At 43.1% G+C, this 27,835-nt stretch overlaps 1 protein-coding gene across 1 annotated transcript; it reads left to right on the top strand.

Moving 5' to 3' along the window:
* Positions 1-111: 111 nt before the first annotated feature.
* Positions 112-26,593, top strand: SC5D (sterol-C5-desaturase). Its single transcript, XM_036353571.1, has 5 exons — positions 112-601; positions 19,289-19,506; positions 20,718-20,850; positions 22,651-22,751; positions 24,420-26,593. Exons 1-5 carry the CDS (start codon positions 562-564, stop codon positions 24,873-24,875), a joined length of 948 nt encoding a protein of 315 aa, XP_036209464.1. The 5' UTR covers positions 112-561; the 3' UTR covers positions 24,876-26,593.
* Positions 26,594-27,835: the final 1,242 nt, after the last annotated feature.

Here is a 27,835-nt window from a genome sequence, read left to right as displayed (position 1 = left end):
GGAGCGCGGCCGGGCTGTGAATGGCTGTGCCCGTTACCCTCCCACGGAAACCGGTTCGGGCAGATTCCGCCCTTCCGGGCAGGGCAGCCGGGAAGGCCGGGAGCCTGACGGACGCGGGCGCCGCCCTCGCGGGACGGAAGGCCGGCCGTTCGCCGCAGCGGAGAGGAAGCCCACGCTTCCCGCCAGAGCGCCGCCGGCAGGACCGTTTCCAGGAAGACGGCGACCTACTCCCCGGGCCGCCAGGGCCGCCAGGGCCGGGCCGAGGCAGCGCGGATGACGCCACGACCCGGACACGTCATCACACACCACCGGCCGCTCCCACTGCAAAGACACGCACCGGCGTCGGCCCCGCGCGGCCCCGACCCGCGACCCGCGCCGGCCCCGCCCACCACACGTGACCGCACTGAGCGCCGAGGCCCAGTCACGCGATCCGCCGTCATATCAGCTTATGGCCGCGGCCCCTGATTGGCTGGCGGCTCGGGGGTCCTGGCCCCGCCCCCGTAGGCAGCATCATTAGGCGGCCCGGCCCGGCCCCGGCCAGTGAGCCGGACCCACCGCTGGATGCGCAGCGCCGCCGCCCGAGCCGCGACCGAGCTCCCAGGTAGGGGGGCGGCGGGCGCGGAGGGGAGCGGGGCGGGTGGGGCCGCACTGAGGCCGGCACCGGCCGTCCCGGGGGAGCGGGCGGAACGGACTCGGGGCTCCTCCGCCGGCCGGCCGCGGGCCCGGGAACCTGCGCGGTTTCCCAGGTACACACGGAGGCGGCAGGTGAGCGGACACCGGGGAACGGGACGGGGCTGGGACGGCGCCGCTGGCCCGGCGGGGGGCGGGGGGCCTCGGGGCCGCTGCCCGGCTGGAGCGGTGTTCCGGCGCCGAGAAGGCCTGGCTGGCGGGAGGGGCTGGCGAAGAGGACGTGCTGGTGGCGGTGGCGGTGGCGGTGGCGGCCCCTGTGCAGGGAAGGCGTCCCGGGCGCTGCTGCGCCTGTGAGGGCCTCCCTCTCGGTGGACAGAGGCTCCGCTTCTTTTTAGGGGAAGGGGACTCCCGCTGACCGGCCGGGGGCTCGGGGGGAGCCACCGTGGAGGAGGTTAGAGAGGAGGAAATCCACCAGCTTAGCATCCTCCAAGGAGAGCCGAGCGCATCGGGGTCGGGTAGAAGACATCGCCTCGGTTGTGGATAAAGTTTCCAACGTGGGAAGCTTGGGTGGCTGGGCATGTTTAGCCAAGCCCGGTAGCACCTGAATTTATATCGCCTTCCTTTCTTTTTCCCCTTAACTTTGTAATGCTAAATACCTACCAGTCAGAAGTGCATGACCCTTTACCTCTAAAGAGTGCTTTCCATTCATTGTGTATTGTACTTAACATAGCATCTCAGTTTCCCATCTGCACGTGTCGTATCTCCAGAGATAACATGATGGAACAGCTAAGTAGACAGACTCTGGAGCATACCTCCCAGCTGCTGCTTGTTTCTGTGGTTACTGAGCAAGTTACTTAGATACTGCTGATCTTAGTTTCCCATCTAGAAAATGGGGGTTATAGAATTAAACAGTGGAAGACATAAAAGTGCTTTAAATATTACTAGGGCTATGAGAAATGAGGTTATGAGAATTAAGCAATGGAATACATAAAAGTGCTTTAAAAATACTTGGTTCTTAATAAGTTTTAGCTATGTACTATACTTTTAAGGTAAAGCAAAATAGTAATGGTAGGCTCAGTCATTCTAAGCTTAATTGTGTTTTATTGATAATTACATTTTAGGAAAAGATTTCTTTGTTGTTGCAAAGGTAAAATAATATTTATTATAAGCTATTTCTGGCAGATGTCTTTATTTTTTTGACTTTTTTAAAAAAAAATTTGTTTTATTGCTTAAAGTATTACAAAGGCTATTACATATATCTCCTTTTTTCCCCCATTGACATTCCCCCGGCCTCCCCTATCCCCCAGTGTCTTGTGTCCATTGGTTATGCTTATATGCATGCACACAAGTCCTTCAGTTGATCTCTTACCTCCCCCTCCAGCCCCCCAACCCTCCCCAGCCTTCCCCCTGTAGTTTGACAGTCTGTCGGATGCTGCTCTGCCTCTGTATCTATTTTTGTTCATCAGTTTATAATGCTCTTTATTATCCATAAATGAGTGAGATCATGTGATATTTTTCTTTCATTGACTGGCTTATTTCACTTAGCATAATGCTCTCCAGTTCCATCCATGCTATTGCAAATGGTAAGAATTCCTTCTTTTTTATAGCAGCATAGTATTCCATCGTGTAGATGTACCACAGTTTTCTAATCCATTCATCTGCTGAAGGGCACTTAGGCTGTTTCCAGATCTTTGCTATGGTGAATTGTGCTGCTATGAACATAGGGGTGCATATATCCTTTCTGATTGGTGTTTCTGGTTTCTTGGGATATATTCCTAGAAGTGGGATCACTGGGTCAAATGGGAGTTCCATTTTTAACTTTTTGAGGAAACTCCATACTGTCTTCCATAGTGGCTGCACCAGTCTGCATTCCCACCAGCAGTACACGAGTGTTCCCTTTTCTCCGCATCCTCTCCAGCACTTGTTGTTTGTTGACTTGATGATGATAGCCATTCTGACAGGTGTGAGATGATATCTCATTGTTGTTTTGATTTGCATCTCTCAGATGATTAGTGACTTTGAGCATGTTTTCATATGTCTCTTGGCTTTCTGAATGTCCTCTTTTAAAAAGTGTGTATTTAGGTCCTTTGCCCATTTTTTGATTGGATTGTTTATGTTCTTTTTGTTAAGTTGTATGATTTCCCTATAAATGATGGAGGTTAAACCCTTATCGGTGAAAACATTGGCAAATGTGTTTTCCCATGCAGTGGGCTTTCTTATTGTTTTGTTGATGGTTTCTTTTGCTATGCAGAAGCTTTTTATTTTGATGTAGTCCCATTTGTTTATTTTCTCTTAAGTTTCCAATGTCCTAGGAGATGTATTGGTGAAGAAATTGCTTCGGCATATGTCTGTGATTTTGTTGCCTTTGGATTCCTCTAGTATTTTTATGGTTTCCCATCTTACATTTAAGTCCTTTATCCATTTTGAGTTTATTTTTGTGTATGGTGTAAGTTGGTGGTCTAGTTTCATTTTTTTGCATGTATCTGTCCAATTTTCCCAACACCATTTACTGAAGAGACTGTCTTGACTCCATTGCATGTTCTTGCCTCCTTTGTCAAATATTAATTGAGCATAATGGTTCGAATCGATTTCTGGGCTCTCTATTCTATTCCATTGATCTATATGCCTGTTCTTGTGCCAGTACCAGGCAGTTTTGAGAACAGTGGCTTTGTAATACAGCTTGATATCTGGTGTTGAGATCCCACCTACTTTGTTCTTCTTTCTCAGGATCGCTGCAGTTATTCGGGGTCTTTTTTTTATTCCAGATGAATTTTTGGAGAGTTCGTTCTAGGTCTGTGAAATATGTCGTTGGTATTTTAATGGGAAGTGCATTGAATTTATAGATTGCTTTGGGTAGTATGGACATTTTAAGGATGTTGATTCTACCAATCCATGAACACGGTATGTTCTTCCATCTGGCAGATGTCTTTAACTTCAGGTTTGTAGAGCCCCTGAGGTCAGCCCCTTAAAATGATATGCAAAATTATATGAGCTTGTAGAGTCACTGAGAATTTTAAAAAATTAAAGAGCCAGAGAGTTGAGAGTGATGAAGAGGCAGTAGAACTTGGTTAAAATCAGTGGATTTTACAACCAGACTTCATGTATTTTTTTTAATTTAAATATATTTATTGATTGATTTCAGAGAGGAAGGGAGAGAGAGAAACATCAATGATGAGAATCATTGATTGGCTGCCTCCTGCTCGCTCCTGACCCGAGCATGTGCCCTGACCAGGAATCAAGCCTTGACCTCCTGGTTCATAGGTCGATGCTCAGCCATTGTTTTACTTGACTGTCCTGAGCAAGTTACTTGAATTTTTTGTGCCCAGTTTCATCTGTAAAATAAAAAAAAATGGTACCTAACTCTTGGGGTTTCTTCAAAGAGTTGAATGAGTTAATATTTATAATACATAGTATATAACAAATATTAATATTTTAGTATTACCAATGTTTAATTGACTGCTAATTATTTTTCAAAGAAAAATCAAGTGGCACCTTATTTTTAGTTAGGTTGAGGTAGTTTTAACTCATCTTTGGCTCCCATTACAGTAGTAATAATAGCTCCTATAAATTGACTATTTTCTCTGCTGTGTTTCAGATCATGCCTCAAAACTGTGTTCTTAGTCTATAAATCTTAAACAGTCTATAATGTGGATATGTTGTCACCACTTTATAGATGTGGATTTGAATCCAAACTTCAAAATTGAGTTGCATTTTTGCAATTGTGTTATTGATTTCAGAAGATTTTATATTAGATGTAAGAAATAACATCAATATGTTAATAAATGTCCACTTGCAACATTTAGCAAATAGAATGAATGAAACCAAAATTCTGAAAACTGCCTGTAGATTGACTGAGGCACTTTTCCTCCTCCTATCCAGGCACTGGTTTACCATCTAGTTCAGTGGTTCTCAACCTTCTGGCCCTTTAAATACAGTTCCTCATGTTGTGACCCAACCATAAAATTATTTTCGTTGCTACTTCATAACTGTAATGTTGCTACTGTTATGAATCGTAATGTAAATATCTGATATGCAGGATGGTCTTAGGCGACCCCTGTGAAAGGGTCGTTCGACCGCCAAAGGGGTCGTGACCCACAGGTTGAGAACCGCTGATCTAGTTAAACCTCAGTATAACGGATTGATTCAGGTGAGGGATGTCCTTTAAAGCCAAAAATCTGTTATATAATAAAGTAGGTTTTTCGAATGCATATGTAAAATATTGACAATTTAGCTTACCTGTTTTTATTTATGTAGATAGGTTTGTATAATTAAAATTAACTATGTATGAAAAGTTTAATTTCATTTTAATCTTTGCTCATTACCTAAAGCAGTGTTTGATATTTAATTATTGAATGATTAACAATAAATGATGAATGATACATGTCAATATCTGCCATTTGGTATTAATTAAAATTTTATTTCAGTGAGAAAAAAATATGTCCAACTCATATCACAAACACCCTAATACATAAAGAGCTTTTAGAATTTGATTTTAAGAGACTAAAAACCCAGTGGGGAAATGGGCAATGGACAAAAACAGATAATTTACAACAAAAAAAATACAAATTATTCTAAATAGATAAAATGATGTTCAACCTCACTTACAAAAAGACAAATATAAAATAAATATGCAAGGAGAAGCAAGATGGCAGCACCTGCTGCCTCCTACAACCACATCAAAATTACAACTAAAATACAGAACAACTATCATCCAGAACCAATGGAAAGCTGGCTGAGTGGAAGTCCTGCAGCCAGAGCGGTAAAGAAGACAGCACACTGAGACTGGGAGGAGCTGCTGAGCATGGGACGGGCTGGTCCGGCCGGGTGTGCCACTTTTTTAATCGGGAGGGAGATGGCCTCTGTGGGGGCCGCCTGGAGGACAAGAGGTCCCAGCTCCACACCAGACCCCTAGCCCAGGGTTCCAGAGCTGGGGAAAGAAAGCCCTATGGGCATTAAGAACCATGGACTGTAAAAACCAGTGGAGATTGGGGCTGAGTGACACACAGGCTGCTGGAGACCCAGCAGCTCTTCTTAAAAGGCCACAAACTGAATTTACAAGCTCTCACTTCCTCTGAGCTCCAGCGCCGGGAGAGACTCTGGAGGACCCAGAAACATGGGGAGAAACTGGACTGTCTGGCATTGGAGCAGGAACTTTGTGGTCGCTTTCTTCCGGACTGGTGCTCACAGCGGTCATTGTTCCCGTGCAGGGCCTGCTCCAATGCAGGGCTGAGTGGCAGCCATTTCTGTTTGCTCTGCCCTGGTGATTCCCTGAGACCTGGCCCACCCAATTTACAACCCCACCCAAGCTGTAGTCAGTGGCTTTTGCATATGAATGGCCTGTCCTTTCTCAAGCTAAAGCTCTGTCAAACAAGCTGTAGCTGGGTCAGGGAGCCCTAACCCTATCAATAAAAGGCCCAAGTCCCAGCACCAGCACCAGCTTGCCTGCCTTGCTTCACAGCTTGGCCTCGTCTGGGCACTTCCAAACCCAAAACAAAGAGGAGGAATCTGCAGATCTCTCTGTAGCTCCTGCTGGGTGGCCCCAGGCACTAGCTGACTGCCCCTTCCTGGAGACCCAAGAGCCAGTGTACCCAGTGATCATTGTGAGACCATATCAGATTACAACTCTACACATCCATAAGAGACACACTCAAGGGGTAGACTCAGTGAGCACCAAAGCCCCACTGAAGCAAGTCCTACTCCATTAGGGTATCTCCTGCACAACAGCTCTTCCATTGTAGACACAGCTGGTCCCCACAGCCAATTGGCCTTGAGGTCAATTCCTCCCAGTGACACCAACAGCAATTAAGGCTCAACTACAACAAAATTGTGCATATAGCCCATCAAGAGTGTCTACCTCAGGTGATTGCTGAGGCTGAGCCACTAGGCCCTATAGGACACCTACTACACAAGGCCACTCTATCAACTCAAGGAGACTTACATAGAAACAAACACAGGGAAGCAGCCAAAATACAGGGACAAAGAAACATGGCACAAATGAAAGAAATGGAAGAAAGCAAACTACTGGATATAGAGTTCAAAACCAGTTATAAGGTTACTCAAGAATCTTCTAGAAACCTCCAAGGAACTTAGTGAGACCTTTAAGGATCTTAGAATGCCAACAGAATGGAAAAGGACTAGTCAGAAATTAAGCATACACTGACTGAAATAAAGAATAATATACTGAGATTCAACAGTAGACTAGAGGATCCTGAGAATCAAATCAGTGATTTAAAATAAGAGGAAGCAAAAATCCCAACCAGAAGAGCAAAAAGAAAAAAGAATCCAAAAATATAAAGATAGTGTAAGGAGCCTTTGGGACAACTTCAAGTGTACCAGCATCTGAATTATGGGGGTGCCAGAAGAAAGAGATAGAGCCAGATATTGAAAACCTATTTGAAGAAATAATGACAGAAAACTTCCCCTACCTGGTGAACGAAATAGACTTATAAATCCAGGAAACACAGAGAGTCCCAAACAAGAGGAATCCAAAGATGACCACACCAAGGCACATCATAATTAAAATGCCAAGGGCCAAAGACAAAGAGAATTTTAAAAGCAGCAAAAGAAAAGCAGTTAGTTACCTACAAGGGAGTGCCCACACGATCATCAGCTGATTGCTCAACAGAAACTTTGCAGGCCAGAAGGGAGTGGCAAGAAATATTCAAAGGGATGAATAGCAAGAACCTACAACCAAGATTACTCTACCCAGCAAAGCTATCATTTAAAATTGAAGGTCAGATAAAGAGCTTCACAGACAAGAAAAAGCAAAAAGAGTTCATCACCACCAAACCAGTATTTCATGAAATGCTGAAGGGTATTCTGTAAGCAGAGGAGGAAGAAGAAAAAAGTAAAGATAAAAAATATGAACAACAAAGTGGCAACAAATACATATCCATCAACAATTGAATCTAAAAATCAAACGAATAAAAAATCTGATGAACAGAATAAACTGGTGAATGGAATAGAATCAGGGGCATAGAAATGGAACAGACTGATGATTCTCAGAGGGAAGAGGCTGTGGGGGAGGGGCGGGAAGAGATTAGACAATGATCTTATATGCATGTATGCATTTCCTATGGAAACAGACAATAGGGTAGCAAGGACCTAGGGTGGGGTGGGAACTGGGTGAAGGGGAGCTATGGGTGAAGGGAGGAGAGGGACATCTGTAATCTCAACAATAAAGATTAATTTACAAATAAATATGCAGCAAGATATCATTTCTTTGCTATGAGATTAATGTATATCCAAAAGTTTGATGATATTCTCTGTTGTTAATGTTGTATGGAAATAGGGACTATCCTACATTACTATGGACTTGCAAAGTAGCACAACTCCTATGAGAAGAAATTTAACAATATTTACTAAAGCTACCAGTGCAATTACTCTTTGACCTTTGCAATTACTCAAAGAACTCCTAGAAGTTCTTTGATTGTAGGAGTTTACCAATATAGGGTTAGTCATTGTAGCATTGCTTGACTAGTAATAGCAAAGGTTAGTTTCTATCCAGGTGTCTATATGTAGGTTGAATAAACAACAGAGAAATCACACAAAGGAACATAGGTCCACAATCCGTTAGCCACAGTTTCAAAGTCTGGAAAGACCTGACAACCAAAAATTCTTTTAAAATTTGACCCTCTGCCCTGGTCAGGTGGCTCAGGAGCATCATTTTGTATGTCAGAATGGTGGTGGGTTCAATTCCTGTTTAGAGCACATACCTAGATTGTGGTTTCAATCCCTGGTTGGGACACATATAGGGGGCAACCAGTCAATGTTTCTCTCACATTTATATTTCTCTAAAATATTCAATAAAAGCATATCCTCAGGTGAGGATTAAAATGTTAAAAAATGGTGTTCAAAGTCATTTAATAGCAAAACTTGACTCCAGCTGATCTTGGTGTACCTACCAGGTCCTTCCTCTATTTTTTGTTTGTACTGTTTTGTTAGTTTGAGTTTAATTACATGTGAAAATAAAAAATAGTTAAAGGTAATCTGTGAATAACAGAATGAATGGAAACATCTGTGATTAGTAACATTAAAGAACATGGAGGTATTGTAAGAGCTTGTGCCTGGTATGTCTGTGAAGCACTGTACTAAAGAATAAGTGACTCGAAGAATAGAAAGACAGGCCTGACTGGTATGGTTCAGTGGTTGAGCGTCGACCTATGAACCAGGAGGTCACGTTTCGATTCCTGGTCAGGGCACGTGCCTGGGTTGCAGGCTCCATCCCCAATGTGGGGCTTGCAGTAGGCAGCTGATCAATGATTCTCTCTCATCATTGATGTTACTATCTCTCTCTCCCTCTCCATTGCTCTCTGATATCAATAAAAAAATATATTTTTAAAAAAGGGAAGAACAGGAAGATAGATTGCAGATGTTTTACACTGGCAATGAGGACTGATAAGGATGAAAAGTAAAAAACCATTTCATGGGTTAGAAAGTGATGATCCTAACCATGTTTTCATTAAGTAAATTTGATAAGGAAGTAAATAAATGCCACTGATTGCTTTGTTGATCATGACATAAACTAGAATATATCAGGAAGAGGTGCTGCTAAAGATGAATGTTAGTATTGCCGCTGGAAATGGGGTTACAAGGAAAGCATCTAGGAGACCCACATCTGGGAGAATAGGTGATAAAGTTTATTGAAGCTGAAGTAAATGCAAAGGGCTGTCCCAAGGCCAACACTGTCACGCTCTGAAAAAACTTCAGCCTTGTCTTCAACAGGCCCAGAAATAGGGCAGTGTCCAGACATTTTGCGTGAGCAAATGAGGCAAGCCCGTGTTACTGGGAGGGAAGGAAGGCGGGAGAGAGGCAGCCGCCCTTTGTCTTTGTTAGGCTGGTTATATTATCTTGGGGTTGGGAAGGATCAGGCACTTCTTCAAACTAACCAAACAATTTCCAGTATTTCCTGGCTGGCACTGCGTCCTCCCTCTAGCCAGTTCACTTCCTAGACCTTCCAGGGTCCTGTGTCCCTTAACCAGTCCCATCCTTTCCCAGGTTGAGTTTGCTACCTTTGCTTCTACTGTACATGTGCTTCCCTCCCCTTTATTGTTCTACTAGTGGCCCGGTGCATGAAATTCGTGCACTGGGTGGGGGGTCCCTCAGCCTGGCCTGCAATCTGGGACCCTTTGGGCCTGGCAGTCAGACATCCCTCTCACAACCTGGGACTGCTGGCTTCTAACCACTCACCTGCCTGCCTGCCTGATCTCCCCTAACCAATCTGCCTGCCGGCCTGCCCGTCTCCAACTGCCCTCTCCCACCGGCCTGCTTGCCCCCAACTGTCCCCCCCTCCCCCCCCCCCCCCCCCCCCGCCGGCCTGCTTGCCCCCAACTGCCCACGGGTACCCTTGCAGGTAGCTGATGCTGATTAGGGGAGGAGGGCCTGATTGTTTCCTGGGACTGTAGGTTTCAAAGCTTTGCAGAGGGTTCGGTAAGCCTTGGAGGGCAGGCTCTGGCCAGCAGCCCTGTAGCGGTCGTCTTTCCTGGAGGCGCTGGTGGGGAGTCGGGGGGCGCTAGGCGGGCGGCGAGGCCGAAGGGGGAGTAACAGTCAAACCTCCCCATTTGGCGCCATTCTTTAAATGTGGCTGTTTCACAGCTGTAAGTGCACAGGGCGGGGCTGGAGCCAAGCCAGGGTGGGGCCAGGCAAGCTAGGAGGGTGGGTTTAGCTGCGGCCCCCAGCGAGGTTCGGTGCATTTCCACTGCAGAGACAGTGCTGCTGCTGTGAGGGGTGTGTGGGGGGTGTGGGGTGCCAGAAGCCAATTCCAGCATGTCATAATTTCAAGCATTTCATCAAAAGGTTGATGGAACTTGGGGACTCAACAGGGTTGAGTCACACATGTAGTCACCTGTTGGTAATGGCTAAAGGCATTTTCCCAAACCTGAAAAGGGATGATTGCTTGGCTGCCAAACAGCTCAGGGCATCTTAATCTACATGTTATTGCCTCCTACCGGCCAAACACCTGAACAGCTAATTCCCGTAGGCTAATTCCCGCATTCTAATGCCTCTGTATTGGAAACACTGACCCTTTGAAGTGTATATCTCTGCCTCACCTCAGGACAAGTTGTGTTAATAAAATGCATGGGGTCCTGAGATGAGGAGAACTTAAAACTTAGATCTTAGTTTCCTTTAAACTAGGCTCCTCTGACCCCCAAATGCCTTCAAAATTATGCTTCGTCTCTGGACTCCTATTTAATCTATGCACAGCCTTCTCCAGATTTCCTGAACCCTTCTTGATGCTGGGATAAGAACCCCAACGAGTGGGGGGATGGGTCTGACCCTGGGGGGCTGCTCGGGCCTGCCTCCACCCAGATCTGGAGTTGTAGGGAGGAGAGGCGTGCCCGGCCCCAGTGGTGGGGACCCAACATCGGTGGGCCATGGGCCCCAGTTGCCTCGGGGTGCTGACGGGTCATCGCTGGTGTACTATTGTTGTGGGCACCCCTGGCGGGGGTAGCGGGGGGAAGAGATTGGGAGTTGGAGATGTGGGCTGCAGCTACCCCCGAGTCTGGTTCTTCTCCCGGACCTGTCAGCTTCCCTGTCCCCCCAGGGGTGCAGAGGCTGGGGTAGGGTGTCCATGCAGGGGGATTGGAAGAGCTCCCTGTGGCTGCTTCCTCTTCTTTGCATCCTGGGCTCCTGTCAGGTGCTCTCCTCAGACTCCTGGAAACTTGGCTCTGGTTGCCCTGCTCCTTCATGGCTCCCTGCCGCCCCCGCTTCACTCTGCTCTCGTGGGCCGCCTGTTAGGAGGCTGCTGGGCTGCCCTGCTCCGGGCAGCATGGTCCTGGGGCAGGGGGTGGGGATGCGGGGAGCAGCTCCAATAAAGTTTAGTAAACCCCGGGTCCACTTTGGGATTTGGCTGTGGGGCTGCAGGGGAGTCTGCCTGGGTGGGACGAAATCTCACTCGACCCAGAGTCCCGCCACGTGGCCCCACAACCCCACCCACCTTGTTGACCGGTCATGACTGGGACACCGTTAAGACCAATTAGCATATTACCTCTTTATATATATAGACTAGTGGCCCGGTGCACGAAATTCATGCACAGGTGTGGGGGGGTGTCCTCAGCCCAGCCTGCACCCTCTCCAATCTGGGACCCCTAGAAGGATGTCCTACTGCCAGTTTACAGGGATCAGGGCTAAACCATCAGTCAGACATCCCTCTCAAATCCGGGACTGATGCCTCCTAACTGCTCACCTGCCTACCTGCATGATTGCCCCTAACCACTCTGCCTGCCGGCCTGCTCGCCCCCAAATGCCCCCCCACCAGCCTGATCACCCCCAACTGCCCCCCTTGCCAGTGTGCTTGCCCACAGCTGCCTTCCCTGCCAGGCTGCTCACCCCCATCTGCCCCCCCCATTTGCCCCCTCTCCCCCCCGCTGGCCTGATCACCCACAACTGCCCTCCCCTCTTGGCCTCTAACTGCCTCTACCTTGGCCCTGCCACCATGGCTTTGTCCAGAAGAACGTCTGGAAGATTTCCTAGAAGGTCTCCCAGTCTAATTAGCATATTACCCTTTTCCCTGAAGGGTGGGGGCCGGCTGGTTTTCCCTGAAGGGTGTCCCAAATGAGGGTGGGGGTTCCCTTAGGGTGTGGGGCGGCCTGGGCGAGGGGCCTGTGGTGATGGCAGGCCAGCCACGCCCCCATGGTGTGAGGGTTCCCGCTGGGGGTGCCTGGCCAGCCTGGGTGAGGGACTGAGGGCTGTTTTCAAGCTGACCACACCCCCTTCAGGATGGGGGTTCCCGCTGGGGGTGCCTGGCCAGCCTGGGTGAGGGACTGAGGGCTGTTTTCAAGCTGACCACACCCCCTTCAGGATGGGGGTTCCCGCTGGGGTGCCTGGCCAGCCTGGGTGAGAGGCTGAGGGCTGTTTGCAGGCTGGCCACGGCCCCCCGGAGTCTCAGGCCCCTAGTCCCTCCTTGAGTGGAGGCCAGGGCGGGATGGAAGCCTGCTTCGCCCCCAGCTACCCAGGCTTCCAGCCACTCCTTCAGTGGTGGCCAGGGGAGGTGGGAAGCTTGACTTCCTACGTCACCGGGGGCAACCCAAGCCTCCAGCTCCATGGCCGCCACCATCTTTGCTGGGTTAATTTGCATACTTGCCCTGATTGGCTGGTGGGAGTAGTGAAGGGATGGTCAATTTGCATGTTTCCCTTTTATTAGTGTAGATTTCCCCCAGTGATATGTGGGGCACAGACCTGTAGTTCCCAATGGGGTATGTGAAACTGTAACTTCCTAGGGAAGCAAGCCAGCTTATTGTCCAGTTCAGCTCCCTGGTTTATTAGGCTTAATATTACCTCATTTACTTTGCTCCCTTTCTTTAATAATATCTAGCTACCTACACTAACAGTAGTATTAAGAAGGAAAGATTCAGAAATTTAGGAAGCAGTGTGGTGAAAAATATCTGAAAGTCTGATAAATACTCTGATCCTGAAGTAGCTAAACATTACCTTGATGAATTTGCTGAGATAATATCTGATGAAAACCTGAGCGCTGAATAAATTTTCAATGGTGATGAAATAGTTCTGTATTTGTTTTACATTCCAAAAGCTACTTCAGACTGCAGGAGCAACACCAGTGCTTCAGACACACACAGATAAAGTTGGCAGTGATAGAAAAAACCACCACCTAAAGCAGTGATGGCAAACCTTTTGAGCTCGACGTGTCAGCATTTTGAAAAACCCTAACTTAACTCTGGTGCCGTGTCACATATAGAAATTTTTTGATATTTGCAACCATAGTAAAACAAAGACTTATATTTTTGATATTTATTTTATATATTTAAATGCCATTTAACAAAGTAAAATCAACCAAAAAAATGAGTTTGCGTGTCACCTCTGACACACATGTCATAGGTTTGCCATCACTGACCTAAAGTGTTTGAATCAGTCTCACAAAATTCCTGGGCATCTTTATGCCAAAATCTTCAGCCTGATTCAGTAACACATCCTAGACAGCTCTTTAGTGTACTCTCCTCAACTTTTTTGTTAAAATAATGTTTTTTCCATTTGCTTTCCACCCACTGTGACTGAGATACAGCCTTTATACCATGGTGTGTTACACTGTGGGAAAAATAAGTGTTTGTAGTACCTGCAGTAGGTAACAGAGACCTACAGATTAGCACCAAAAAAGAAACCCCACACATGTATACATAACACATAGATGCAGATAAAACTGTGGCGATAACCAGAGGGAAAGGGCCGTGGGGACTAGGTAGAAGTGGGCAAAGGTAGGGAAAATGGGGATGGAAAGAGACTTGCTTGGGACAATGGGCACACAATGCAGTGTACAGATGATGTTTTATTGAGTTGTAACTTGAAATCTGCATGGTTTTACAGACCATTATGACCCCAGTAAACTCAACTAAAAATAAAAAGCTTTTCCACTTTTAGGAATTTATCCAAAGAATCCTGAAACACTAATTTGAAAGAATATATGCACCCCTGTGTTAATTGCAGCATTATTTACCATAGCCAAGATTTGGACATAGCCCAAATGCCCATTGATAGATAATTGGATAAAAAAATATGTGGTACATTTACACAATGGAATACTACTTGGCTATAAAAAAAAAGAAGGAAATTTTACCCTTTGTGACAGGATGAATGGACCTGGAGAGTGCTGGGAGCCGGTCCATCCTTGCTGCTTGACACAGTCCCTGCAGGGAAGGAACATCTGCACAGCATATGTTTCAAGGGGCCTGGTGTATATGGCATACTGTTCTTAATATGTTTGCTCACCTTCTTGGCACTATGTGTTTTAACCAAGGTCACCGCTCCAAGAAAGGTTGTTTCCCCAGGTAGGGATTTTCCCCTGAAGTTAGGGAGGGAATAAAACCCCTTAACTAAGTGCCAGGCGGGTAGTTAATCACTTTAACTACCAACAATCACACTTAAGCTACATAATCTTTACTCTCTGGAATGGAGATAAGAAACGCCCTAACCTTTGGGATAGAGATTGATAGGATTGGAATCAACTGGTATAAATACAGATGTAACAAGACATCAGGACACAGAACCTAGAGACGGAACCTAGCGAGAGAACATGGCAAAAGATCCTGGACAGAACCTGGCTACAGAACTTGGCTGGAGAAACTAGACAGAACCTGGCCACAGAACCTGGCAACTGAACCTGACTGGAGAACCTAGCTAGAGAACATGGCTACAGAACCTGGCTGGAGATCCTAACCAGAACTTTGCTGGAGATCCTGACCAGAACTTGGCTAGAGATCCTGGCTAGGCTGCTGATCAACTGAACGCTGTCTCTGTGTCATTCCTTCTTCGCCAACTCCGTCCACACCTTTGGGGACCCCTGGACCTGCTGGGGTTGGACCCCAGCAGGAGAGCATTCTGCTCAGTGAAATAAACCAATTAGAGAAAGACAAATACTATATAATCTAATGAACAAACAGACTCCTAGATAGAGAGTAGGCTGATAGCTATTGAGGGAAGTGGGCTTGGGGTGGGGGGACGGTGCATGGAGGGATTGAGCAAAAGAGAATAAAAGAACCCATGGACATGGACACAGTGGTGATTGTAGGGAGAGAGGAGGGGAGGACGGTATAGAGGGGATAAATGGTGATGGATGGAAATTTTACTGCGGGTGGTGAACACACAGTATACAGAGGATGTGCTGTGGAATTGTGCACCTGACACCTGTATAAGTTTGTTAACTAGTGCCTCCCCAATAAATTTAATAAAAAGGAAAAAAATTCTAGAAGATAAAAAAGTCAATCATAAAGATCTTGTTCTCCAAATTGCTAATGCTTGAAATGATATTGATAAATCTGCATTATTAAATGCTAAACACTGTAGTGACAATAAAGTTTGAAAATAAACCTTCAAATAAAGATTTTTGCAACATTTTGTATCACCAATGAGAAGATGATACCTGACTTCATTAAGTAGACCACATATTTTAACAGCCAAAACCATAAATAAGTCAGCAGAATCTGACATTGAAGAAATGTTGGACATTGACCGCGATGCTTCCGTTATGCATTCTTGGATGGTGGGGAAACTACTGAAAGATTGTTAAACACAAGCATGAAGAAAGTCATGACTGAGTTGATGGCTACATTACGAATACAAATGGAAAAATTACTGAAGGTATTATGGTGACAAACAGCATTGGTGGAGCAGAAACATTTAATATGACAGATGACATTGGTAGAAATCTTTTCAGGAGGCCATCTTGAGTAGCGTTGCTTTTTCACTTGAGAATCCTGATCCTGGCCCATCATCAATGTCTAATTCTAACCTCATGGGCCCTTCTCTACAAGATCCTCCAGCTACCAGATTTCATGAAAATGTATTACATATATAGTCACACATACATGCAGTTATTTAACTTTGGAATGTATTTGAAAGTTTGCCGAATATTTTCCTTTAAAAATAGAAGTAATAACTGTTTTAGTCTATACAATTCTATATTTGTTTATTACTACATATAGTTACTATATAAATTATTATACTGTTTGCAGTGTACATCCATTTAATGTGAATATTCATTTTTCTAAACAAATATTTGTGTTTACTAGCAGGAAGATGTTTTTACCTTGGAGAAATCTAGAAATTCTGAATTGCAAAATACATCTGAAACCAAATGTTTCATGGAAAAAAAAATGGTAGCCTTGTACTATAAAAAAGGAGATGGTGACTTCCAGAATAGCAGAGTAAGAACCTCCTCGGAAATGCTTTTTTATAAAAGCAACAAAACACTGACAAAAGTTGCCAAGATCAATTTTTGTAGAACTCTAGGAATTAAAGATTTACAATAATCCTAGGAAGGTTTATTCTAGAAAAATGACTGAGACACAGAAAGAGCAGGAAGCTTTGTGGCATTTTAGCTTTCCTTATTTTTGTCCCCTTCCCCCAGCTTTGTGGGAGCCTTGAAAATTAGCCTTACATCTGTAGGAGTTGTGAAGCACTGCAGCCTAGCAACCCTAGAAGGGACAGGACAGGTTTGCAGTTCCCCAAAAAGCCCCAACCCAGAGACTTTTCACTATTTGACCTCTCTGGCAGTTCTCTGAAAAACTTTATTTTCAAGGTTCTTCTTTATCCCCAAGGTTTTTGTCAAGAAAATCGGTGGTGATTGCTTAACCTCATAGTTTTAGGAGACAGTTGGCACTAACAAGAGCCAGACCAAAACTCTTAAAAGGAAATACTGAGGAATGTCCATAGGAGTCTTTGCAAAGCTCTAACATTTTGTTGGGAATCCAGAATGATATCCATGGGAAGGGTTGTGTACCCAAGAAAATGGAAGAAGGCCCTAATTTCTCACTTCTGGCTGACCTTGCAGGTCTGTGCAAGCAGGAAGTGAAGGCTAAGTCAGAGTTGTAAACTGCCCACGGAAACATTGAAAGCATGGCCCTACACACAGCACCCCACAAAGGCTGGTGGTTTAAGGCATTTAAGAAAGTCTGTCCACCTATTAGTGAATAAAGGCTTCAGTAGCTGCACACAACAAGGAATATAGGTGTTATACAAGCAGTCTGGAGAAGTCACTAAAATAACAGCAACATGAAACCCTGAGGAAGGCCCATGGGGAACTGATTTCCAGAGCTGCCCATTATGTGATATAAAAGGTTCCTTATGGGACACACAGAGAAGCAGGTAATTATGGCCTGTGCATGCACAAGGAAGCAGTCAATTGAAACAATCTCTAAGAAAGCCCAGATTTCCTGGGAAAAGACTTTAAAATTGGCTACTACAGATATGTTTAAAGAACACCATCTAAATAACTCAAAGAAAGTAGAGAACAATATCCCAGCAAATAGAGACTATCAATAAAGTGATAGAATTTATTTTTTAAAGAAAAGAACCAAATGAAAATTCAAGAGTTGAAAATATAACAAGTTTCAAATGAACTTAACATCATATTTGAGTGAAGAGAACAAAGAATTTGAAGATAGAGCAATTGAGATTTATCCAATCTGAGGAACAGAAAGTAAGAATGAAGAAGAATTAAGTCTCGAGACTTGGAGGATACCATCAAGATACCACCATACACATAATGGGAGTCCCAAAAGAGAAGAGAGAAAAACTAGTAAAATGGTTGTTTTAAGAAATTATGGCCCAAAACTCCTTAAATTGGATGGCAAACAATGTACACGTCTAAGCAGCTCAACAGTATGGAGAATGAGTTTCTTTTGGAGGTGATGAGCGTGTTCTGAAATTGGATAATGATGATTGCACAACTGTGAGAATATGCTAAAAACTTTTGAATCATTCCCTATGAATTGTATCTTAATAAAGCTACTTTATTAAAAACAAAAAAGAGGATATTCTTATGATGGAAAGATCTCCAAAATACATGGTAAGAGAAAAGAATGTGTGACAGTGTATGTAATATGTCACTTTTTGTAAAGAAGGGGGGAAATAAAAATTTGTAGTTGGCTCTTACATTTAAAAATATTGTAAGGATTCATAGGAATGAATAAAGATGGTTACCCACAGGGCTGGAAGTGAGGTGATAATTGTGCTGTACGAATGAAAGCAACATTTCTCTGTATCTCACTTTACAGTGATTATTTTAAACTACATGTATGCATGATTTTGAAAAATTCTAAATTCTTGTGTGGAATCAATGGGGAATCAGTAGGGGAAATAGACTGTAAATAAGTAATTATATAAACATTGTAAAGAGTTATTTTAATTTTATTTCATAAGTTGATACTTATTTATATGGTCTAGTATGTAGCAGATAAAGACCATGTGATAGACACAGGCAATAGTGTGGTGAAGGCCTGGGAGGGGTAGGTGCTTGTTGTTTATAGGAACAGGTTCTGGGTTTGACTCGGAGGCCCCAGTTTCCTAGCCCGTAATCTAGAGCAGTGGTCGGCAAACTGCGGCTCGCGAGCCACATGCGGCTCTTTGGCCCCTTGAGTGTGGCTCTTCCACAAAATTCCACGTGTGGGCACGCACGTACAGTGCGATTGAAACTTCGTGGCCCATGCGCAGAAGTCGGTATTTTGTGGAAGAGCCACACTCAAAGGGCCAAAGAGCCACATGTGGCTCACTAGCCGCAGTTTGCCGACCACTGATCTAGAGCATTGCTTCGTGGGGGAAGGAATAAATGTATTCTAATGCTTAACATTAAGAATATATCTACCTTTGTTCCGTCGATGAGAGTGGTCTTTCCTTGTGTCATAAGAACAAATAGTGCCTGACTTCTATGCTTGTGGTGGCAACATAGATACCTTTTAGGAAATTAAGTTTCAGCACTGAAGCAAAAATCTCTGAAATGGGAGGTGTTTTTTTTTTTTAGGAGAGAGGCTGCTAAAACTTGTAGCTTAAAGAGGAAACCATTTGCCTGGGTACCTAGTGCCTTGCTTTCCACATCTTTACTACTTGCCATGTTGCCCTTGGGCATAATAGGAAAGAACACTAAAAAGGAATTGGATCCACATTTATCCATGGAAATGCTAAACCTTAGAGAAAAAACTTACTGGGTCTCGGTTTCTCTAACTGAGCTTTGGTGCCCCCTTCTACAACATGAAGAGATTGGACTAGAGATGGTACTTCAGATCCCTCTAGCTCTGAAGATGGGCATTCAGGGGGTTCCGGTAGGAGCAGACTTCTACACATGCTTATGAAAGCAGGCACTTCGGGTCATTTTTCTGAAAACGTTGCTTTGAGAAATGACAGCATGTAACTGTTGCACCTGTTTCTCCTTCAGGTGCTGAGATGGACCTCGTTCTCAGTGCTGCCGATCGTTATGTTTTCACACCATACATATACCCAGCCACGTGGCCAGAGGACAACTTCTTCCGACAGACTCTCAGCCTCCTGATTGTGACAAACCTTGGGGCTTATATCCTTTATTTTGTCTTTGCAACACTCAGCTATTATTTTATCTTTGATCATTCTTTAATGAAACATCCACAATTTCTAAAGGTAAGTGATTTTCTTACCTATTTTAACTACTGATACAGTAAAAGGAAAGCACAGTGTGATGAACTTGTGAGCTATTCAGATCAAATTGGTTATAAGCATTAAGTAAAGTTTTTGAAACCAGCCCCAGATGGGTTATATGTTTTTGGTAGGGCTAATCCCACATCTCCTTCCTTAATTTAAACAAATAATGAATCCAACCTTTTTTTTAAAAACGAAAATCCTGGTACTTCGTAACTTTAGTTACAAAGAATTTCTTTAGTCCTGGCTGATTTTGCTCAGTGGATAGTGCATGGGCCTGTGAACTGAAGGGTCCCGGGTTCAATTCTAGTCAAGGGAACATGCAGGGTTGTAGGATTGATCCCTAGTAGGGGGTGTGCAGGAGGCAGCCAGTCAATGATTTTCTCTCATCATTGATGTTTCTATCTCTCCCTCTCCCTTCCTCTCTGAAGTCAATAAAAATATTTTTTTTTAAAAAAGAATTTCTCTGCTAATAGTGGTAAATAAATGCACACATTTGTGTAGTTATTTTTATATTTGACTCATAACTGAAATAAATTTTGCTATGTATATTTTTCTTTAGCTAGAGGATCCAAACACAGTAATTTTAGTTTATAATCATTTCTCTGTTTCAGTTATTTGTATTTGTCAAATACAAGTCTCCAAGAACTGAGGAAAAAGAGGATTATGGATGGACATTAACTATGAAAGAAATAATTATTCAGTAAAATCGAAATTTAGAATATAAATTTGTTGGAAGAAGAATAAGCTTGAGAATCTTAAATATTTATTGTTTTTGCTCAGAACAAAAGGAATTTTTTCTGACCCATTCCCACGTATTAACATTTTAATAGAAACATTTTGGGAATTAGCTTGTAAATATAAAAGAGATTCTAGGCTGGCCGGTGTTGCTCAGTGGTTGAGCATCTACCCAGGAACCAAGAGATCATGATTCGATTCCCCATCAGGGCACATGCCCCAGTTGGGCTCAATCCCCAGTAGGGATTATACAGGAGGCAGCCAATCGATGATGTTTCTCTCATTGATGTTTCTATCTCTCTGTCCCTTTCCCTTTCTCTCTCAAAAAATCAGTAAAAACATATTTTATTAAAAAAAAAAAATACAAGAGATTCTAAAAATCCAACCCCAAACAACGCTGTGCTGGTGTTGCTTAATGAGCAGTGATTTTTAAGTATCGGAAATTTCATTTTCAGAACCAAGTCTATCGAGAGATCATGTTCACTGTCCAGGCCCTGCCGTGGATGAGCATCCCCACTGTCGCGCTGTTCCTGCTGGAGCTCAGGGGTCACAGCAAGCTGTACGATGACGTGGGAGGCTTTCCAAGCGGTGAGTGAATAGCACGGCCAGCCCACGCTGGTGTTTCTGCAGAGCCTAACCTGCCTCTTCCTTCTTTTAAAATAATTGGAAAGCCCTGGCCGGTTTGGCTCAGTGGATAGAGCATTAGCCTATGGACTGAAGGGTCCCGGGTTCAATTCCGGTCAAGGGCACATTCCTGGGTTGTGGGCTCGATCCCCAGCAGAGGGTGTGCAGGAGGCAGCCAATCAGTGATTCTCTCTCATCATTGATGTTTCTCTCTCTCTCTCTCCCTCTCCCTTCCTCTCTGAGATCAATAAAAATATAAAGTAATTAGAAATTGCTCAGTTGTTTTTAATATTTGTTAATATTCTTTTATTTTATGCATTTATGTCTTGCCATATAATGTGCATTTATTTAAGTTTATCTGTCAATTTTAAATCTTTGTTTTAGATGAAATTGTGCCTGGAGAAAGATTGGCATGATCAGATATCTAAGCCTTTGCATTTGCTTCCCTCTATTGAAATCAAACTTCTAAAAAAGATAACTCAAGTAATACATGACAATTATGGAAAATCAGAAAATACAGATTTTAAAAAATCAATTATCTTTCTACCAGAAACTGTAAATCATCTGACATGTCCTCTATGCCTGTATACTTCATTACCTACATTATAAAAATGAAACCTCACCGTGCATACTGGTTTGGAGTCCATTTTTTTTGCTGTTAACAATATCTATGCCCATATTGTTATGCCTATAAATATTAGCATTATCTAATGTCTGTTAGTTTCTCATTCTGTAACTAGCCATAGTTTATTTAAATGAGCTCTAGTTTTTAGGCCTTTAGAGTGTTTCTTTTGTCTATTAATAAACAGTCCTACAGTAACTAAGCTCACTTTTCGTGAAATTCTGAAATTATTCCATCAAGATACATTTCTAGCGTCTAGTATTAAACAGTAAGAATAATAGTTAACATTTATTGAGTGTTAATAAGTACCAGCTACAGATTTAAGCTTTTCACGTCTTAATTCATTTTATCCTACATAAGTTGTATGAGGTAGGTTCTATTATTCTGCTTTATAGGTGAGTAAATTAAGTTTGCAGAGAATTTTAGTAACTCGCCCAGGTTTCTCAACCAATAAGTGGTGGGTCAGCCCCAGCCCCTGCTTTCTAAGTAAAGATCAGTTAGTTAAGGGAGGGAACAGAAATCACACACCAGGCTTTGAAAAGTGATGGGATTGTGAGTGAAAATCAATGGCGGAAGGGCATCTGGACGCATGGAAACGGATGAGTAACGGTGTAGCGGCAAGACTTCCAAGATGTTGGGAGGACGTTGAGTAACCCAGCCTGGTTAAGACAGGAATAGATGACGCTGGAAAAATCAGAAAGGGCTGGGTTATGGAGTAAATGCTCAGTTTGAGGTATTTAGTGAAAAATGAAATTCTAACCAGGGAGATAATGTATAAAGACATGTTTATGAAGGAAGATTATTAAATAGAATTATTCTCAGAGATTTAAATAATACCGATGCTTCAGAAATATCTTTTTTTTTGTCTCATTTTTTTGTCTTATTTAAGGTATAAATACCTTAATAGTATAATTTAAAAAGATTTTAGGTGGAGCATTTCCAAGTTTTTATAGGAAGAAAAAGAGGAAATGAGCAGATTCCAGAGAGTCAAAGGAGATGAATTTATAATGTGTTTAACTGGCAAAACCGATAGTTTGTAATACTTGAGTCTAGGTTCATACTTTGCATTTAGACATGTAAAAAATAAATGCTAATCCTAGGAGCTGACTGGGGATTCCACTGTGCACTGTTCTCTCTCCTAGGCTGGTTTCACCTCATCGTTAGTGTACTGTCCTTCCTCTTCTTCACTGACATGCTCATCTACTGGATCCACAGAGGCCTTCATCATAGGCTTGTGTATAAGGTACATCATTTTTTAGGGAAAGAAAACAATAGTATATATGAATATATATAAAACTGAAACTCATAGACACAGACAACAGGATGGTGGTTACCAGAGGGAAGGGGGAGGGCGGGTAGTAATTGGGGGCAAATACATGACGACAGAAGATGATGTGACACTGGGTGGTGGACACACCATGCTATATACAGAGCATGTATGATAGGATTGTACGCTTGAAACCTATATGACCCTATTAGCCAATGTCACTCCAATAAATTTAATTTTAAAAAGCAGAAATCGCCCTAACCGGTTTGGCTCAGTGGATAGAGCGTCGACCTGTGGACTGAAGGGTCCCGGGTTCAATTCCAGTCAAGGGCACATGCTGGGATTGCGGGCTTGATCCCCAGTGGGGGGCGTGCAGGAGGCAACTGATCAATGAGTCTCTCTCATTATTGATGTTTCTATCTATCTCTCCCGCTCCCTTCCTCCACATAGAAATATGCCTGAGTTCAGTAATCTGATGTGGCTTACAAAAAAACAAAACAAAAAAAACAAAACGAAAAATCCTGCCCTAACCAGTTTAGCTCACTGGGCTTGATCCCCAGTGGGGAGGTGTGCAGGAGGCAGCCGGTCAATGATTCTCTCTCATCATTGATGTTTCTACCTCTCTCCCTCCCTCTCTGAAATCAATAAAGAAATATATATATATTTTTTAAATCCTATGCCTGACCTGATTTGTTGTTTTAGTCAATGACTCCCACCACTCAGGATCCTTGTGTAAAACTTCAAGAATAATTTGAGTTTCTTGATCCTGGGTCAGTCCCACTGGATACCTTTAGTCCAGACTGGCGCCCTTCAGGCGAGGCTAGCTGGGATCCGGGTTAGTAGGGAGGATGGAGTTACCAGGTTCCCAACTAATGTTCTCACTGAATTTTGTTGCCCATTTGAACAAAACTATAGATTCCACTGATACAGATATTGATTGACCACTGATACAGATTGAGGAACATGGAATTTTATTGACTGAATTGTGATTTGCCACATACCTCGTTCTAACTAAAATCCTACAGCAAGTGTTGCAATCTAGCAGTATTTTCAAAGAGGGTCCCCAGACTACCTGGGTCCTTATTAAAAACTGATATCTGGCTCCCACTCTACACTTAATCCATCGCAATCTTGGAGCTAGAATTCAGGTGTCACTTTATCAAACTTCTCAGATGATACTTAGACACTAAAGATTGACGGTTGGAAGATGGCTGGGCATCCGGAGAGAAGCCATGATGAGCGTCCCTGGTTCTGGCGGGGGATGCAGTGTGGAGTGCTCTATAGTGGGATGTAAGGCAAGCTGAGGTGACCAAAAAAAAAGGAAAAATAGTATACATTTAAGCAGTTTGCAATTATAAATTATTTCTCTATTTCCAAGAATTTCCTCTAATTATGGTAAATACCTAAGTAACCATAGTGATGAAAATACCAGGTGTATTTTGCTTGTATTTTTTATGAGTCTGGAGTGTTGGTCCTAAAGTTTCACTGTTTGGCAAGTAAAGAAGGAAGGCATTTTATAAGGTGATTCTGCTAGTTTCGAAGGGGTGTTTAGGTTAAGTCTTCTCCACAGCATGAGTATGCCAAGCTCAGCTGAGTGCTGACCGGCGAAGTGTGTAGTGCTGATGGTGTTCTTTTCTTCTGCAGCACATCCATAAACCTCATCACATCTGGAAGATTCCTACTCCGTTTGCAAGTCATGCTTTTCACCCTGTGGATGGCTTCCTTCAGAGTCTGCCTTACCACATATATCCTTTTATCTTTCCACTGCACAAGGTGGTTTATTTGGGTTTGTACATCTTGGTCAACATCTGGACAATTTCCATTCATGATGGTGATTTTCGTGTCCCTCAAATCTTAAGGCCATTTATTAATGGCTCAGCTCATCATACAGATCACCACATGTTCTTCGACTATAACTATGGACAGTACTTCACATTATGGGATAGAATTGGAGGCTCCTTCAAAAACCCTTCCTCCTTCGAAGGGAAGGGACCACTCAGTTACGTGAAGAAGATGATGGAAGAAAAGTGCAGCAGCCATGCAGGGAGTGCTTGCCAAGATGGAAAGTCACTCCTTAGAGAGTTTACAAAGACCGAGTAGATTATTAAGTATTTTTAATAAGAAAAATACTCTATATCCAGCCAAGAGCCTAGCAGGTAAACAGTATCATTTGAAATCAGCATGTGGTGCTGCTGAGAAATGACCCCTGTGGTGAAACAAGGCAAGACGCTGTGAGCATTGTGAACTTAGCCTCATGCCGGAACTCCGGATGGGGGTCCAGGGACAGCGTGTGTCTTTCTAGGCAGCAGAGCTATCATCTGTATCGTCTCAATAACCGTTTTTAAAAGAGATACAATGCCTTAATCTATCATAATCATTCAGAAAAATCCGTTGTGCTTAAAATACCAAGGCAGCACCATGACAGTGAAATACTAATATAGAGATGGTTCCTTGTTTCAGGAATGGTTATCTCTGGTTTCCGTATGATTTGCTCAGACATCAGCGTGGAAAGATATCCTGATACCGCATATCACAGCTTTGTAAATGGCCCATGAAAGCAGTGTAACTAGGTTACCACCACTTACACATAGGAAGCTTATTCTCTAGGAACATTGTTAAATAATACGTTTTACTGATGAATAAATAAATTTGAATTTTAAAAAAATAATTGATCCTATCATGGTTTAATCCAGATCAGAGATTATTTAAGATTTTGATGAGTTTTATTCAGAACTACTATTTAATAGTTTAAAAATATATGAACCTGAATATGCAATATTTCCCCCTTATTCATGGGGATACATTCCAAGACCCCCCGTGGGTGTGTAAAACTGTAGATATTTCCAAACCACATATATGTATATATGCTATATTTTTTCTATACATACATAGCTGTGATGAAGTTTAATTTATAAATTAGGCACAGGTTAACAACAATAGCCGATAAGCTGCGGTACTTAGAAAGGAAATTAGATGCCCAAATAATACATTTGACACTACTGATTTTTAAATTAAGTTGATGCACTTTTTTGTTGTTCAGTGTATTCTGAAAAAAATGAAATGTAAAGTATCCCTTTTATGAAAATATTACCATGGAGGCTATTCAGCATTTAAAGATAACCATTAGTAATAAAATACGAAGTTTTTCATGTGATTTACAGGAAAGTAACAAGATCTTCAGCCAGAATTTTCTAATTTCTAACACAGCCCAGAAACTATGTCAGAAATCACAAAGACAAAATTGGTTCCGTTTTGAAATATGAATGGCATTGGTTATGCTGTGTTAATTTTGCAAAATCAAGTCTCTAGCTGAACTGCCATTCCTTTTGGCTGGATGCACTGCACTTTTGACGTTTCACTGTCACAAATCTATAATTTTCTATAATCATTGCCAAATATGTAGGCCTAACACTGAAGGTTAGTTTTGAAATATTCTCCCCTCACTTTTTCCCACTTCCTCTGCAAAAGATTTAACTAATATTTTCATAAATGTTGTTTATTGTAAAAAATATATTGGAGAAACATGGTTTGCAAAGACATTCTTTTAAAATCTAAAATCAATAAAAGATGATTATGACTATTATACTGTATCACAAATATTGTAACAGCACAGAGTACTCTTTGTACACTTTGATATTAATTTGAAACCACAGAAATGATGTGGATTGTCAGAACTGTTTTAGAGTGTCCTCAAATGCTCATTTTCAAGGGGAGAAGAAGAGAACCTAAGTCTCTTTACGTTTGTATTAGATTTGAGGGGGTAAGCACTCTAGTTTATGAGACTTGTCATAACACTAAATACTTGGGATCCAAATGAATTGTTTTTCCTCTTTGAATCGCTGCGACAATGTTTAGATTAAGTACACCAGTGTACTACTCAATTTTCACTGGTAAATGTATCTCAGTGCTCTTCACTAACTACCCCCACCCCCTAGTACTCTGCTTTGCCCAAGAAAAAGAAGGAAAGTTAGAAGTAAATTTTGTTTCCTAATGATAATGGGAGCTAAAATTTATGGAGCTTTTACTCTTGATCAGACACTGTTATAAATGCTTGGAAACTGGGACCGGCTGCATAACTTTCCCAGGTTATTTCTCTTGTAAGGTTCAGTGAGCAGCCTTCCACAGTGACTCGGAGGTTCCTTCCGCCTTGGGAGCCGCCTGGCTCTCAGTCTGCAGTCTCTGTTCAAGGAGCCCAGAAGGGAAGGGGGAGAGGCACCCATGGACATGTCTGGGTCAGGCCTGGACGTCGGGCATATCCCTCGCATATGTTCCTTTGGACAGAACTCTGTCACGTGGCCAATCTAACTGAGACTCAGAGACTTGGGTAATCAGTTTCTTGGACAATTAGCCAGTTTGCCAAACTCATGTGATTCCCCTTTTTTATGGGGGTTCAAGTAAAGGTGTTGAAGAGGTAAGTGCCCTCAGGCCATCTCGAGTTATTCTTGAACACGTTGTCTTCACATCCTTGATTCCGTAACTCTAATTGTGAATGTTGAAGCTTCCTCTAGATTTCATTACTGTGTAGCTAATAGGAATGAAGGCGTAACTTATGGAGAGAGGGAAGCTTCCTCAAAGGTCATCGAACTAGTGCTGCCCTCCCACCCTTTTCTTCTTTTCAATCCTCACCGAATGATATGCTTTTATTGATTTCTAGAGAGAGAGAGCAAAGGTCAATCAGTTGCCTCCCCCATGTGCCCTGAATGGGGATCAAACCTACAACCTAGGTATGTGCCCTGACCAGGAATCGAACCCACAACCTTTTTTGATGTACGGGATGATATTCCAACCAACTAAGCCACGCGGCCAGGACCCACCCCTTTTCTTAAAGTCTGGTCTTACTAAGAAATAGTGTGCTGAGCAGTCCTAAACACTTTTGTACACTACCATCACATTCTATTCTCCAGGAAAGGATTTCAGAGAATATTCTCTGAAGTGAGGATCTAAATTCCCACAGGAAGGGAAAATCAAGATTATATTTTTCATGTTTATGTTAAAACTTGGAAAATGGATGGAGGTGATACAAAACCCAGAAGCCTCTGCTGACTCCTCATCGGTGTCTG

This window comes from Myotis myotis, unplaced genomic scaffold, assembly GCF_014108235.1.
Source record: "Myotis myotis isolate mMyoMyo1 unplaced genomic scaffold, mMyoMyo1.p scaffold_m19_p_20, whole genome shotgun sequence".
In the NCBI taxonomy this organism is placed as follows: domain Eukaryota; kingdom Metazoa; phylum Chordata; class Mammalia; order Chiroptera; family Vespertilionidae; genus Myotis; species Myotis myotis.
Note: the sequence above shows the minus strand (reverse complement) of the source record. Positions and strands in the feature narration are given on the sequence as shown.

What these genes read in the sequence shown, in the direction of transcription:
- SC5D (XM_036353571.1), top strand. Translation starts at nt 562, where the DNA reads ATGCGCAGCGCCGCCGCCCGAGCCGCGACCGAGCTCCCAG. An exon ending in AACATCCACAATTTCTAAAG is followed by an intron (nt 19,507 to 20,717) that starts GTAAGTGATTTT and finishes TTTCATTTTCAG; the next exon opens with AACCAAGTCTATCGAGAGAT. An exon ending in CGTGGGAGGCTTTCCAAGCG is followed by an intron (nt 20,851 to 22,650) that starts GTGAGTGAATAG and finishes TCTCTCTCCTAG; the next exon opens with GCTGGTTTCACCTCATCGTT.